Source organism: Seriola lalandi, unplaced genomic scaffold (assembly GCF_002814215.2).
Source record: "Seriola lalandi dorsalis isolate HSWRI2012SDOR001 ecotype SW California unplaced genomic scaffold, Sedor1 jcf7180002052504, whole genome shotgun sequence".
Classification (NCBI taxonomy): Eukaryota; Metazoa; Chordata; class Actinopteri; order Carangiformes; family Carangidae; genus Seriola; species Seriola lalandi.
The window spans coordinates 290,519-307,466 of NW_019523057.1; the positions used below are offsets into that span (position 1 = coordinate 290,519).

The following is a 16,948-nucleotide window of genomic DNA, read 5'->3' on the forward strand; positions in this document are numbered from 1 at the left end:
GAATGCTATTATGATATCATAACAAAATCTTTATCAAAACAGAATCCTAATAACAAGTGGCATTGATATATGTGGAACTATTTGGTCAGGAAGTTTCCATGTGTTACAGTGTAGTTGTGGCTTGTGTAAATAGGCATCTATTTGCTAAAACGTTAGAAAATAGAATTCAGCCTGTTTCCCCTTCCAAAAGGTCTGGTATTTGAGATTTGATTATAGGCTATTATTGTCCCACATGAAAAATCATAGAAATGCATGTTTACACATAAAAATTAATGTCTAAATCCATCGATAAGATTCACAAGTTAGTATATGCATTTCTTTTGTATCTACCATTATAGCCAGTTCCAAGCTAAATGAGTTTAGAAAAATTTAAAGCTGGGAGATGCAGTTCCTGTGAAAAGATTTTTTAAAAAGTACAGTTAAAAACTTAAGATCATCAACATCAGTATTATCAGTTTCACAATCATTTATATGTAAGTACATTTGTTTAGAGTGTAAAATCAAATGTAAGTGCAAGAAGATGTAGATTTCATTATAATTATATAAATTATACACCATACTGTGTCTTGATGGTATGTTTTTAATGCAGAACATGTGCCTCAGTGATCCCACCAAAGGTCAGCATACCACATGCCTGTTGACTGCTTTCCACATCAAAAGACAATTATTTATGGTGTGTGTAATATAAACATACATCAGACATACATTATGGTTGCAGGTGTGTGTGAGTGTGGGAAATATGTTCAGAGCATCTAGACTTGGCAAGTAGTTTTACTGTGCGGTCTACTTTGTTGTGCAGTCTGAAAGGTGAAAAAATACTAACTAGGTGGATCTCCTTTATCCATCCCATCCTATCTCTTCAGGAGCTTTCAATCAAGCACAGCATGTAGTACATGCCTGCACAGACATGGTGAGAGGTCTGATTGGCCACAGTAATTGAAAACACTGTAAGTATGAGGCCCCTAATAATTTGTTCCATCCTATATCAAATCTCTCTCAAATTGGCAGATACAAATTTTTGACTTTAGAGGACTTGATATACCAAAGTTTCAGTTGACCTGTCCTAGTTCTTGCTGACCTTCAACTATAAGTTTATTTAACAACTAAACTGGAAGCATAGCAAGAGGTTAAATTAACACTGGAAACAGTCCTGTCATGATCTGCCTCTGTGTTCCCGCCCCGGCCCATGTCTCCCACCTCCTTTCACCGCCTCCGGGCCATGTTTCTCCCCCTCAACGCCCCAGGCTCCTTCCCTTACTCACCCACCAGATGTCATCAGACTTTTCTCCTGGTTCCCCTTCACCTGCCTGCCTGCCCCGCCCATCCACACACCCGTTGTCATTTCTCATCAGCCCTGCAGTAACCTGGTCTCTCCCCACCTGTTTCTCATTCCCTAATCAGCCTTTCGCTATTTATACCAACCCTTTGCCAGAGTCTGTATTTTCCAGTGAACTTTCTACCTGAACTTGCTTGCCTTCCTGTCAGCCCACCACCCTGTATACCTGTCCATCTGAAAGCCTGATTTGTATTATTGAATACACTTCATTGTATCATCCCGCCTGTTTTTGTGAGTCTACGTTTGGATCCCCTACCTTTCCTGCTATCATTGTGACAAACCCTTTGACAAGGAGGGAATCAATATCATCAACCAGGAGTGAGTGGATGGCCGGAGAAAGACCAAGGGGGACTGACACATTCAAGTGTAAAGACCACATTTAAGGTTAGGTTAAGGCAACAAAAGCTTTGGTTAAGGTTAAGATTTTGGTGTGCTTTAATACAGGAAACAAAAAACTGTGACTTCAATACCCCATATATGTAAGCAGACAACAGCTGTGAGAACTCCTGGATATCGTCACCTTCCTAAAATAATGGCCTAAGTCATGTTTTGACAAAAATGTTTTTTTTGCCTAAATCACCCCCTCATGATGCTGGCCACCTCTGGTAAAATCGCCTGAATCCTCAGTTGAGGGGAACATGCAATTCTACCCCCGGTTGTATAATGGCCTATGTCAAAAGTGTGACTCTTTTGTTGAGTTTTTTGTGTTTCCTGAAAAACCTGAAAAAATGACTTAGGCCATTATTTTAAGAGGGTGTCGATATGTAGTATGGACGTAGCCCATGGATAACAGGAAGTATCTTCCTGTAGCTATGCCTCTGTAAAGTACATTACACTAAACTCACAGGACTCCCTCCAATTCCTCACTAGGACCGCAAGCTTGTCCATTTTATTGTCAAGGGATCTTACACCACCTTTGATGGTAGAAGGGAGATTCGTTCTTCTCCACCAGCTCTCTCCCCTCATATGAAAGAATTCTCTACTCTCTAAATGTTTTAGCCATCGATCATGAGTCCCATATATTACTGAAATGCAATGCTAAATTGACAACATGACCTGCAGACAGTCTACACTTAGTTCAAGTTATAGCAAATTAAAAGCCAACCACCTGCTGAAAGACTGTGATGAGAGAGAGAGAGATAAAGACGCTGTGAAAGATAAAATGAGAACAAGAATCTAGAGCATTCAGAAGGATCTATTTTATCTATAAGGAGGATTTTCTTTAACCAGAAACACATGGAGAGAAAGTGTTGCATGGATACCGTCAGCAGGACAGTGATAAGTCATTTTTGGGTGGAACACAAGTGTGGTAGATACTTCAGTTTATGTCTGTGAAGGGGAAGAGTTTGTACACTGGACTTTCGCTACAGATGTTCTTCATGCTCTGTTTTTGTGAAACACCAAATCCTTTCAGCAAATGAAAGTGCATGTCTCCTGTTCTCACACAATTTCAAATCTATTGTTTCAAGTCCAGGCTCTTTGACAAAGTTGAAAGAGTGCCCTTGAGTAACACCTTGAGGAAGTGAAGTTTTCAACTTGAACAAGCAACTCAGGAAGAGAGGGGCAAGTTCATGGGAAGACAACCACATCCTCTAATCAATTAATTAGAATGTCTTTCAGAAGAAAAATATCACTAAGAGTTCAGGAGGAAAGGGAGAATGAGACAATCAGGGTGTTGAAACCAGTGACCACTGCACATCTGTGAGATTCACCACATGTGGTTTATTTAAAATCATATGAACATGAATCATTGACTTAAACATTGTGGACAACATAGTTTCACACGTGACTGTACCAAAGTTTAGAGAGGTCGTACAACTGCATGAGAAGAGGAACTGGGTTAAACAAGGTTATACGCCTATTCATAATGTCATAATTCCTGCTTTGGTCAAAGTGCACAAGACATGTGGATGAGAATGATGAACAGAAGAGATGTCCAAACATTTACAGCAGCAGCCAGAATGAAGACAACCCACTGAACTGAGTAGCAAGTAAAGTGCCAAAGTACACAGTTAAAACAGCCTTTCTTCTGTCTTCAGTCACCTGCTTGCCAGAGCATTTACAAGAATACTGACATTTATGAAGATAAACACCTTCCTTTGTCTTTTAAGCCTATTCATAGATTATTACTTCTTTTTTCTTTTTCTTTTTTGAGATTGACTGAATTTACTATGCCGGTGTATTTCAGCCATTGTAGGTAAAAGAGAAAATTATGGAGCCGGAGAGGGGGTAATATTGAGATTAAAGTCACAAATTGACTTGAGGAAAACAACTGTAAAAAAAATAAAAAATATTTTATCAGGAAGCAAATCACTTCACTTTATAAACCTCACCACACCAGAGACGCTGCCGGAGCACAGGGAATGCCACATACACAGGTTAGTGAGGTGGTGCAACGGTATGCATTGCATTGTACTTCCTGATGCACATGAGCTATGACCTCATCCAAATCAGTATGTTTTTTCTTCTTCTGAATAGGCCCTTATGATTAATATAGTGATTTCAAGCACAGTACTATATATTTACAATTTATTTTAATTGAAGAAATAATGTAGAGGTAAATAATGTAAATCAATAAAAACACAGTGTGTACATGCCTGCATTACTACAGTAATTGAAAACACTTGTGTGGGAGTACGAGGCTGTTAATAATTTGCCGTACTATTAAATCTCTTTGAAATTGGCAGATGAAAACACATTTTTATGACTGAACAGGACTTGCGATATTAAAGTTCTATCAAAGTGACCTGTTTCAGTTCTTGATGACCTTTGAGTAAAATTGGCGGGTGAAGACATTTTCTTTCTTTTTTTAATGCTTTCATTTTTTTTTAATTTTAGTATTCAAACAGAACAGATGAGATCTGGGACATTACCACATAATCAACAAAAAATAAATAACAGAGCAGGTACAGTGCATTGTGCATATAGAAAGGTTCAGACAGAGAAAGTGCAATAGTTAAAGATAGAATAGTTTCTGATCAAAATAAAAAAGTTTTTAACCTTGTTATCATGTCCATATTGTGTGTTTTTTATATAAAACATATCATGAGTGAAATAAGCAGTTGACACCATGACTGCATATTACCACCTTGGAACTACAGTGAATCAATGAAAATCTCATAAAAACGTAATCAGACAGCCAGGGATTCACATGTCATATAACGTAAGGAAACAATCCTGTCAACTTGCAGGGACGGGCAAAACAAACCTGAAACCTCGTCAGTACAGAAAGCAAGAGTTTGCTTTAGCATAACCATTAACACTGTGTCAGCCGCTGCCAGTTGCAAGCTAATGCTCTGATTCGTCTGCTAGTCACCAGTTTTGGTCACAACAGACTCCTCATGTGAATCTGGGTCTGACTGAGACTCAAACATATGGCTGAGTCTCTCCAATGATTCCTCTAATGCTAACGATCCTGATACGCACTGCTCTTTCACCTGTCACCAAAACTTGAGAGCAAGAGTTTGCCTTAGCACAGCCAACTGTCTCAGCCACTACCAGTTACAAGTTAACAAACAACATTAACACATAACTATGATAAATGTTCTGATAAATCTTATAACTAATAACAGACTGATACATCAGTCTCGGTCTGACTGAGGCTGAAATGTGTGGATAACCATCTTGATACTTTCTGCTCTTTCACCTGTCAACCTAGCGCAAGCAGCGGTGGTGGGCGGGACAACAAGGCCTGATCGTAGGTGTGTTTAGTAGTAATCATAGCAGAGTATTTTTTTCCACTGAGCTAATAGAGTTGATTATGTTGATTAAGGAGGGCAATGACAGGAGGGTCCCTATGTTGCCAGCACTTTGTAACTATTTTTTTACTTGCAGCCATAAAAATCTTCAAAAGGTATGTGTCGCTTTTACGCTTTTACCTTGCGTTACCTTTCAAAATATTTTGAAGTTACAGAAAGGTGTATGCGGTCCACTGAAACCAATCCACACTCCCTCCAGAGAGAATACTGAAACCCACTTCATTAGGATTTCTGATTGGGGGTAATAAAGAAATGGATCAAATATTTTCGCAAATCTCTCCAAAAGTAGACTGGGTTTCCAGTCTGACTTGCCGATTGATTCCCGGATGTTAGCTCATCCAATTGCACTTTAATATCTTCTCAAAAACTGAGTCAGATCTGCAACAATTCATTTTTCATTTCTGGGTTTAGGTCCCACATGCCTTCATCTATCACCTCACTCACAACTTTTTGGAGGGAGCTGAGTATAATTGGTGAGGGCCCGTCCTCCGTCTTGTCGCCATTTTCAACCCTTGCAGGTTTCACTTGTATTGGCGCCTTTTCGAATTTCTACTTCCATCTAGCTTATCATAAGTCACTTCCACCAAGTGAGGAATTTGAATTACTTCCGATGCAAGAGCTCCTTTCTATGCTGCCATGCTGATTGTCGAGCCACCGGAAGTCCAACATACATTTTCAATGTTTCAACATCCACTGTCTGTGAACACAAGACCGAACCCGGTCACAGCTTTAACTAGGAGGGAGTCAACATCAGCAGCCAGGAGTGAGTGGACAGCCAGAAAAAGATCAAGGCAGTCATTCACATTCAAGGAAAAGGACCATCTTGAAAGAGGGAACAGGAGCCAAGTTTTCCCACCATGTAGACTACTCCATCCACTCAGGAGGACCATGAGATATTTTTGAAAGCTATAATTCATTCCGGTAAAAGTTGCTCAACAAGCACATAGACTATGAAAATGTTTCAATGACTTCTTTCTTCAGTGCTCTTAAAGCACGGTTAGTGTCCTTGTCTAGCTGAGCCTGCAGACTCTCAGTTCACATCACAATAGAAGAAAGAAATAACAATAACAATGACCTTTGCTGTAGTTGAAGCAGGTACGGAAGCTTTTTTCTAGTGGCATGTTTCCATCTAATGGCTCATGTCCATGATCCATTTTACACATCTGGGCTCTCGTGCATTCTGCTTATGCCAACACTCACACTGATACTCAGGGTTCCTGAATAATCTGCTGCTTGTACTTTGCCAGCCTCTAATTCTCTGAGTTTGGTGGGGGGCCAGTGGTGGGGGGTGATGAATATTGGCTACTCTTTGACTATCCCATTCAGAAATAGCTCTTAAAACCAATTCCTGACAATTCACGGCTGTCAGCAGAACAGCAGAAAATCAGCAGAGCACAGTTAGTGGTTGAAGTTGCTTTTGGTAGACAGAAGGGAAGGCAGCGCCTCCTCGTGAAGAGAAATGACTGTGATGTCAAATCTAGGGTGCTGCATTGCTGTGCTCTGCATAACCTTCCCAAGCGTCATGGAGAGGACTATGACAAAGGGTGGGATGCACCTGCAACAGCAGCAGAGCCTGTTATTAATTTTGTCTTTACTGTATTAAACATAAATATATTTTTCATTCCATCATTCCACAATTTTGCTGAACTGTTTTTTAAAAGTTATCAGGGTTTACTATTTGGTAAATTAAATGCTAAAGTCCTTGAAATAGGAAACCATAATGAAAATGTGTAACAAGTTTATTGGTTTATTTAACAAACGCAATTAAAGCAAATTATATGCAAACAACTCAGTGTAACACAGCAAACTACATACACAAGTCAAATGTTATATGATGTTAAATGTAATGTAAATACAAATGAGTGCAAGGTACAAGCAATATACTTAAGGCATAAGGGGGAAGGAAGCGGCTACTCAGTGCCTGCACAAGCTGGCTCAGCGTACTAAGGAGGGCTTGATTTAAGGCTGTAGTCACAGAACTCTCCTCCTCAAGACTGCTTCCAGCTCCCTTGCTCAGGTTGCATCATCGACGGTCATCTGTAAATGCTGCTCTCGCTGTGCCCGGCTCAGCTCTTGCTGCTCCACATCTGCTGCCTGCAACTCCCTCAGCACAATCAGATACTTCTGTTCCTGATGTTTTCTCCTGCCTGGACAATAATGAAGAAATAACAAAAGTGGTTAAGCAAAGGAAGTTAATCATTTCTGTTTTGGTAAATGCCTCAATTTGAGGCGGATACAATTTACTTTTCAAGCAGTGTTATACAAGTAGGCTATATTATTTTCAGTTAGCACAGATTCTTAATTTTAGTGCAGAAAGTTTAGTTGTTAGAAGTGAGCTTTCCAATAGCCAGCCAACTAAAGAAAAAAAAAAGCTTTCAAGCAGAGTGCAGTGTCAACATTTAGAAAAACAAAACTTACCATCCTCAATCAGGGACTCCAACAAACCCACGGTCGTGTCAAGGCCGCCTGTCCTCCCATTGCCTGCTGCTCTATGTCCATATATAGGGTTCAAACCACCTCCAACTCTTTGTGTTTGAACCACTCTGGCCGTTGTGGTCCCTGATAGATCTGTAGAACCTTTTAAGTTTTTTAAAACTTTTTTATATTGCCTCAGCTCACTTTGAACATCGACGGAGTTTACACCCAAAAGACTTCCAGGAACCAGATACTATCCGCAACTTTTGCCTAATTGAAAACCAAAATACACAAGTCAAGCAAAGTTGAGGTGGAAAAGGGTCAATAGTGTGTGTTCCCACAAATGCATGCAAATTCTGTTTTCTGCAGCTGACCTGTTTTGTCATGTGTGGTTAAAATGTCCACATTCAAAACATGTGCTGACTGACTCAACTGCAGCACATTTTACTACACTTAGTTCAAGTTATAGCAAAGTAAAAGCCAACCACCTGCTGAAACACTGTGATGAGAGAGAGAGAGAGATAAAGACGTTGTGAAAGATAAAATGAAGAGAACAAGAATCTAGAGCATTCAGAAGGATCTATTTTATCTATAAGGAGGATTTTCTTTAACCAGAAACACATGGAGAGAAAGTGTTGCATGGATACCGTCAGCAGGACAGTGATAAGTCATTTTTGGGTGGAACATAGAGAGAGGTACATACTTCGGTTTATGTCTGAAACACATCTTTTCTGCAAATGAAAGTACAAGTCTCCTGTTTTCACACAATTTAAAATCTATTGTTTCAAGCCCAGGACTTCATCAGTCAGTTTAAAGGCATCAACGATGTCAGTTTATCTGACCCCCAAAGATGAAAATATTTGAAACATCCTTGATTAAAGAAGTGGATTCTTTTGCTTTGGCCAAAATCAGAGAAGCGCTCGCTCTTTGACAAAGTTGAAAGAGTGCCCTTGAGTAACACCAAGAGGAAGTGAAGTTTTCAACTTGAACAAGCAACTCAGGAAGAGAGGGGCACGTTCATGGGAAGACAACCACATCCTCTAATCAATTAATTAGAATGTCTTTCAGAAGAAACTATCACTAAGAGTTCAGGAGGAAAGGGAGAATGAGACAATCAGGGTGTTGAAACCAGTGACCACTGCACTGCATCTGTGAGATTCATCACATGTGGCTTATTTAAAATCATATGAACATGAATCATTGACTTACACATTGTGGACAACATAGTTTCACATGTGACTACCAAAGTTTAGAGAGGTCATAAAACTGCATGAGAAGAGGAACTGGGTTAAACAAGGTTATACGCCTGTTCATAAAGTGCCAAAGTACTTACCAGACCAATAAGTCCACACATAGATTATTAATGTTTTATTTTGTAAATTTACTTCTACTTTTACAGCTATTCTCCAAAGTGAACTAATATTTTTCATTCTCTTTGTAGCTCAAACCCTCAGGGGACTTGTGCTTTACTGCAAAAACTAATAAATTATCACAAAGGGAAGTTACTATATTATGGAGTAGCTATCAAATAAAGTTAAGCTGTATAATCATCAATCATTACTGCTCCTGCCTTCTTTACATGTTATTGCACACATTTTTAAAATAAAATGTTTAATATCTGTATTTTTTTCTATTCTATAGAAAGTTAAGAGATCTGACGTGACCCAGCAGACACAGCCTCTTAACTGACATCTGTGGTGTAAATTGAGTATGTGTGTTTCCTTTTTGGCACTTTCCCTCTCCATCTATATGGAAAGATTTCAAGAGTCATTTCAAGCCAGAATGCTTGCTAAGTATCTGTTATTGTGAACAAGCGTCAAGTTAAGTCAAGTCAACTTTAATTTATATAGCCCAATATCACAAATCACAAATTTGCCTCAAGGGGCTTAACAATCTTTACAGCATTATAATACTGTCTTGTCTTAGAAACTCGATCTGGACAAGGAAAAACTCCTCCAAAAAACTTTAATGGGAAAAAATAGAAGAAACCTCAAGAAGAGCAACAGAGGAGTGATCCCTCTTCCAGGGTAGCTGTCATGTGTACAGCATTGAGCAACATGGTAGATTTACTGTATGGACAATCTGGATAACACCATTATAGATTGTAAATATTCATGAGGAATATGATCTGGGAGGACTTCCAGCAGCTTCAGGTGCTGCCAACAGATAGAACCTGACACTCAAGGCCTCCTCTCCACCATACTACACAAACATGCCAGAGGCAAAACCAAGCACATCATTCATATGTGTAGGAGAAAGACTCCAACACGTGAGGAGAGAGAGACAAGGAGGACTCTCATGTGCTGAGGAGAATAAGAAGCAGAGGGTAAGATAGATGCAATGGCTATTAGAAAGTAGAATAACCTCGTCAGCAGGACATCATGGACTGTATGCTATACCCTTTACTAGGGTTAATGGATTCATTGAGACTGAGACTGACCCGATGGTGGGAGAAATGTTAACAGGTACAAAGCCTGAAGTAACCAAAGAATAAGCCACTAACTGAAAGTTAAGGCATTAAGTTGAGTTTTAAGTTTGGATTTGAAACGGAGTCAGACAGGTTGCTGTCAGCAGGGAGGTCGTTCCAGGGGAAGGGGGCACGGCGGGAAAACGACTGCAGCCTGCTGACCTCTTCCCAACTCTGGGGGGCAGAAAGAAACCCTGCACTCCGAGAGCGGGGAGCACAAGACTGCACAGATATGAGCAACGTTTTGGATGATTTTAATGTGCAGTCACTGCAGAATGACGCCCCCTGCTGAAACTGCTGCCTGTCAATACTGAGCATACCAGTGAATTCAAGAAATATTTATTCATTCTTTATTATTTGATATCAAAATTTTGCAGTTTGCATTCTACAAAATCAATTTTTTGAGTGTTTTTCACTAGTAAATTCATAAATCAAAATCTAAGATGGCTAAATAGCCCACACTAATTGTATTTAAATTAAAGTTGGTCGCATGTTTTACAGCTGTTATATCATAATGAGTTTGGTGGGAACTGCAGTCCAGCGCTAATCTTATTGATAATGATGAACTTTATTGTTTTATGTAGGTAAATTACATTCACTTTAGTCTTCCACAGGCATGTCAGAGGTCAGGATCAGCTCCAGATGTAGTTTCTCCCTTCATTAGGGGGGACGTCTATTATAAACGGCCTTAGAACCTGGTGACCATCCCCACCCCCACCCCCCTGTTCCGCAAGCTGACCAATCAGTTTGACTTTTCTAATAACTGCACTGGTTCCCATTCATAACATAACATCAGAAATCACGTGCAGTCTCAAGGCACATTTGCTGTGCCTGGGGAATGAGCTTTCCTAATCCAAGCAGCTTTACAGTGAATTTCTCATTACACTTCCAAAAAAGTGAAATCCATCCTTTCTGAAAAAACAAGACAACTCATCCTGGCGTGAATCACCATAGACACCAAGCATCATCCATACTTTTTTGTCATCATTGTGGTCGATAAAATTAATCAGCACAGTTTTTGGGCAAAGTCACTCTGAACCTGGAAAGCATTACCACTAAAGTTCTCCCGGGCAGCTGTAGATCACATGTTCAGAGAAGAGGTCTGGAGCTGGGTGACAGTGCGCGCTGTCCTTTCAGCACCAATGCATTACTTTACACATGGCCACAAGAGTTACTTTACTCAGCCACGCTGTGTAAACACGCACTCGCCCAAGTCGCTATAACAAATAGACACCATTGAACAGATAATGGCGAAAAGTGGGCGGGCATGGGAGCCAATTGCACATCCTGACTTTAAAAAAAAGCTGTACCAACCACAGCGAGCTAGTACAGACTAATCTCCAGTGAGGAGAAAATCTTAACTATGCTGTGTAGTCGGATGCTCTGACCAGAAACTTCAGAGCAATACGTTTGAAAGCGTAATTAATTTTCATAAAATCATCCTTAAACGGTGCGTAACTGTGTTTTAATTCCCATGATGGACATAAACCGCGCAATGGCTCTAAATGGGGTTATGAGAATCAGAAAAAGGATAAGGGAGTGCTTCCACTAAGATGCTGGTATCAGCGCTCAATACTGGGCTGATTGGAAATTTCAGTGGAAGTATTAGTAGGAAAGGAAGGCTTCCTGTAACCGCGTATCGCACAGATAAATGGAGAAACGGAAAGGAGGGGGGCGCAGAAAACTTCTCACAGCGTTCAAGTCAAGGTCAGTCAACTCAAGTGGACTTTCCGCTGCTGGAGCGCCAATAATGCGTGTTATTATTATCACAGACACGACGGAGTAACCCTCAAGGGACAGGTCACCACGTCTACGAGACAGAATAAAAAGTGAGCTTTACTTCAGGGAGACTGATCTGCTACTCCAGCGAGGACGCACGCACAACGGGACTTGGAGCACCGGATCCTTCAGCTACTCGTCCACTCTCTCAACACAGTCGGCCGGTGTTCAGAGGATGTGACCACAGATGCTCAGCGAGTACTTATATGACTACAGAAGCTTTGATTTTTTTTTCCTCCTGCGTAGCATCAGAGTAATATTTAAGAAGTCATATTTCGGACCGGACAGAAGCAGGAACCTAAACCCAAAGTTGCGCACAGTTCTTTATTTCCATTTTCATCTTTGTTGGACGCACCAGACGTGATCATTCAGCATTTGACGAGGCTAAATAGGCCTGAAGGTAAAAACATCTTATAAACTTGTCATCCATCTCTGAAATATTTCACTTTGATCAGATGACACATGATTTGTTTTGGCTGCTGATGTTCTGAGACCGACTTGTCCGGCTGCGATCTAGTGCAAATGATCAGCATGTGTATCGCAAAAGAAATTTCTATGCAAATAAAACGTAACTAAACCACGTATTGGTCGCCGAGATAGCTCATACCAAAATTGTACTTGTACTATGGTGTGGCCAAAATGGCTGTAGCCTTGGTTTAATCAAAATGTGGCAAACCTTTGCATTATCAAGATTATGATGCGGTATGTTTGACCTATACAACACATGTGACTTCAGTTTTTGCACAAAGTTGTGCGCAAATTGCATCAATTGAAACTCAATGTTATGTACGTGCACTTGCCAAATGAGTCCAAACGTGATTTTTTTTTTTTCTAAATCAATGATGAAACAAAATCATAAGAAACCCATTTGCAGAGCTTGGTGGCCCACAGTCAAAGCCATATCTCAGTGTTTATTATGGTTTTAACAATATCAGTCAGCAGTTACAATACTTCCCACTGTGTTCTCAGCGGGTCTAGTGGAGCTCTGGATCATATAAAAGTAAATTATATGAGAAACGCTTTGATTTGACATTTCTCGATTTTTTCCTGCAGGTGTCCGGTTTAACTTTTCTCCAGAGGCGTAGGATAAGAAGTTCACTTTTTCTTTTTTTTCCTCAATCTATGGGAGCTATGAACGGACTGCGCAAGCACTTCACTATGGGACTGGTGCTACTGATGTGCACGCTTACCGGCCACTGCAGCGAGAGCGCGCCCTCAGCGGCCCCAACTACGGCTGCAACCGGAAAGGACGCGCAGCACGACCTGAGGCGGATGATAGAGATCGTGAAACATGTGGAGGAGAGCCGGGGTCGGCACACCGCGAAAACGGAAGCCCCGTCAACATCGCGGGTGAAGACATCTTCGGTGGAGCCAAAGGATTTACGCAACTTGAAAACAGAAAGGGATCAGGCTGTCGGTGAGTGGCTGGGCGGAACCCTTATGTTGGATCCCATGAGGATGCTGTATAATGAAGGATGTAGCCTACTGGAACATTTTTTATATCCATATTGCAAAGACACTGTAGACTGGTGGGAATTCACACTGGATAGAGTTAAAGGGCTGTTAACTTGTCTGAAGTGGCATCCCAGGACATAGTCAATGGCACAAAACTATGCACATGATTAGATGTTACTAGTGAGGTTTTTTTTAATTAGGTGAACTGACAATTTTCTGGCAGTATTATCATCATTAGTTGTTGTGGATATTTGCCTTCACTGGGTTGGTTTACATTCAGAAAAACATCCCTGATGTAGTTGATGTGACAGATTTTTGCTAAGAAAATACACCTTGTAATAAAAATGAACGTCTTTGCTAATTAATGGCAGCTATAGGTTCAGACTTGCAGTGCTAAACCTGACACTCCTTTCCTATTTTCTCTTCACAGTTGTGTTTCCCAGGGACCTCAGAAAGAAGGAGAAATTTATAAAACATATAACAGGTAAGGTATCACAGCAGACGACTGTCTTTTTGTCAAGTATTGAGAAAGTTTATAAGAAACCATGTGTTTTAGGACGGAATACCTGAGGAGGTCAAAAACACTAGAAAAGTGAATGACGGTCTCAGATAAAGGATGTAAAACAGATGTTCGTGCAGGTGGCCGCAGGGCTGGAAATGTTCTTAATGCCTGCTCTCATTTTTTTTTTCTTCTTCTTTCAGGTCCACTCTACTTTAGTCCCAAGTGCAGGAAGCAAGTGTACAGAGTCTACCACCACACCAGAGAATGCACGATACCTGCATGTAAGCTGCCATTATACTGGCTCTCTTACACTTAAGTGAGGAATGACTTTGTGTATCCAGTGTCAACATGTTGTGTGAAAAAGCAAAGCGCTCACTGTCTCTGTGTCCTCTTCTCTTCTCAGACTTCAAAAGATGTGCGCGGCTTCTCACACGGCTAGCCGGCAGCCTGCAGTGCACAGAGGGGTAGCACACACAAGGTAATACAATAGATTCACCTCTAATTCAAACAAAAAAGTTTTATGCTGTTGAAGACAAGATGTGTACATAGTGAGTGCTGGTGTGTTGCCTCTTTTTGGTTTAGCTACACTAGTGCACATGACACACAAGCGTGAGCAAACATTTAATTTTGTTAAATAATTGTGCAATAATAGTGTCAAAAGTTTCCAGGGACGCAGTGGCAGTGGCAGAGGAAGTATTCAGATCATTTACTTTAGTAAAAGTAAACATTTAAGGCTGTAAAAATACTGATTAAGATTTTGACTATGATTACTTTATAAATTTGTATTGTTAAAGATGAAACTACAGAGTGAATAACCCAATATTATATACAATATAATACTAAAAAAGCCCTCTACATAATCGGTACTAAATTAATTCTTTTTTTGCTAATAGCTAGGCTATGCACTTTTACTAAAGTACATTTCTGAATGGACTTTTACTTGTAATGGAGTATTATCTCTGTGCTTGCTACTTTTATTTAAGTAAAGTTACTTAAGACAGAATCTTGTGCAAGAAAGGGCTGGAGTTCTCAGAGTAAAGATCATGTTTTTGAGAGCTGTTGACAGGGATGGTACGTACTCTGTTTCAATACACGCAAGCTCTAGCAGCAGTAAAGTGGGAGCAGCAGATCTGTGGCAAATCAAGTTTCTTGATTTATTGTTAGTGATTCTTTTTGGGGAGGAAATAATTTGTCAGGTGCTGCCAAGTTGGAGACAATGCTAAATTCCACTTCCTCTTCATTGCAGGTTGAAGCCAAACACGAGTTTTCCAGAAGAAAAAAAAAACTTGGGGGAAAAAAGTGCCTTGGACAGTTAGATGGAAGCATAAATATTACTCTGACTGATATTAGGCACGGTATTGTCCTACAGTGAGGTCTGTTCTGCTAAGGCGTGGATTACTGCCACCCATCGCTCTGGCTGGGCCTCGATGGTTAGCTGTCACCGTGAGGGAGCAACAACGCAATAAAACCAGACCAAGATAAAGATGGTGAAACTGAAGCGTGGAGAAGAAAAACAAACAAGTGGCCGAGAGAAACAATCATGGAGACATTTTTTCCCTGCTGGCATCCAAAAAGATGTTGCTTAAAAAACAAAAAGAAAAAGGGATTGCATATTTTTATTTTGTTCATTTCTTTAAGAAAAGAGCAAAATCCAAATGTACTATTTTCAGTATGACTTGCCATCTGTGATCGGTTTGCTCTGTATGAGTGTTTGGGGTTTAGCCCATCCCTTCTACTACTGCACTACCTATTACGCAGACAAAACGCTCTCCCAGACCCCCGGCTGGCAGTCACGGTATAGTTTCATCCACTCGTGCTCACACTGAGAAAGAACTGTGATTAAATTATTAACTGCATGACCATTTCTCTGTGTCTTTGCAAGACATGTTTAAAAGGAAGTGGCGGTTGTAAGTCACAGACCTCCTGTGGATCTTGGTAGAACGTGGTACAGTCTATATTTATATATTTGAAGTGTCACATGGTTCCACTGTACATAATGTAGGCCATGACCATTTACACCAGGAGAAACATGTACATACTGTAAAACAAAGCATAGGAGGAATCCACCTATCTACCTTAAATTAAAGTGACTGGCATTTATCAAATGGGTGTTAAATACATATATATATTTAAAAATGAAATATATTTAAATAAATTATACGATTGGTACAAAATGAATGGTCTTTGTTGTCTCTTGCAGTATTTTCTTTTACATTCCTGTCTTGAAACAAACGAGAAATTCTCCCCGAAAGACCACATGACTGGACCAAGTCCTGAGACTACGGATTTGGTGAACTTCCCACTGTTTAAAAAGGTCAACTCAGAGAGTCAAGTGTGCTTTGTTTAAAATAGAGGTTATTGCAAAAAAAATTTTTTTTTCACTTGGCAGAAAGTGAGTCAGCATATTTCAGTCATAAAAATATTCACACAGGGGAAATAAGCTCCTTTTAAAGGTTCAGTTTGCCAAACACTGTGCACAGTATTTTCTATGGATTATCCAGACAATGAATAATGGGAGCCCATGGGTGAAATAAGAAGTAGTTCTTTGTAATTTGAGTGAAGTGACCCTTCAATACGTCTCCCTTTTGGGGGTGTATTTTTCATGTGATGGTGACAGCAGGGTTGACAGGAAATGAGGAGAAAGGAAAAGGTCAAAGCTCCCCAAACTCTGGATGCTCCTGGTCGCTGTCGTAATTTTTTAATTCTTTAAACCCAATTCAGACTCTTTTTCCAGTGAGAGACTTCACTGTTGTTTATCTTACATGTCATTTTTGAGGCCGAGAGTGCCACAAATTCAATTCCATTCATCTTCATTGTATTGGAGCGGAGGCAGAAATGTTAGTCCGTGTCACCAGACCCCTGGATGCAACTCTTTCATAATGAATATTGTATGGAGCAAGTATTTGGTTAGAAAACACAATTTGTTCGGGTTAAATAACAAGAAAACATTCCCACTGCATGGCGAACCGGAAATATGCTTATTCACTTTCTATCCGAGAGTTAGATGCGACAAGGCCACTCTCGTTACTATACTCTATATTATAGGTTATATCTGGTTGAGTTTATTTGTAAATAACCCCTAGCCTTGCTCATGTTGCTTGGCATTACGGAACTACTTTGCCTTGTGTGCCACGTTTCAGTACCAAACGAAGCACAGATTGGATCACAATGTGTCCAAAAGACTTGAAACCATTTTCTAACTCACGAAACCCAGAAAAAACATATATCTCCTTTGT

At 40.2% G+C, this 16,948-nt stretch overlaps 1 protein-coding gene and 1 long non-coding RNA gene across 2 annotated transcripts; one reads left to right on the forward strand and one right to left on the reverse strand.

The window, feature by feature from the left end:
• Positions 1–3,855: 3,855 nt before the first annotated feature.
• On the reverse strand, positions 3,856–11,566 carry LOC147819517 (uncharacterized). Its single transcript, XR_015436862.1, has 2 exons — positions 7,513–11,566; positions 3,856–7,241 (listed from the first exon to the last, which is right to left on the reverse strand). It is a non-coding gene; the product is annotated as an uncharacterized LOC147819517 (long non-coding RNA).
• Positions 11,567–11,803: 237 nt separating this feature from the next.
• alkal2a (ALK and LTK ligand 2a) lies at positions 11,804–15,890 on the forward strand. Its single transcript, XM_023400467.2, has 6 exons — positions 11,804–12,155; positions 12,809–13,172; positions 13,641–13,694; positions 13,913–13,993; positions 14,116–14,190; positions 14,959–15,890. Exons 2-5 carry the CDS (start codon positions 12,878–12,880, stop codon positions 14,178–14,180), a joined length of 495 nt encoding a protein of 164 aa, XP_023256235.1. The 5' UTR covers positions 11,804–12,155; positions 12,809–12,877; the 3' UTR covers positions 14,181–14,190; positions 14,959–15,890.
• The last annotated feature ends 1,058 nt before the right edge of the window (positions 15,891–16,948 follow it).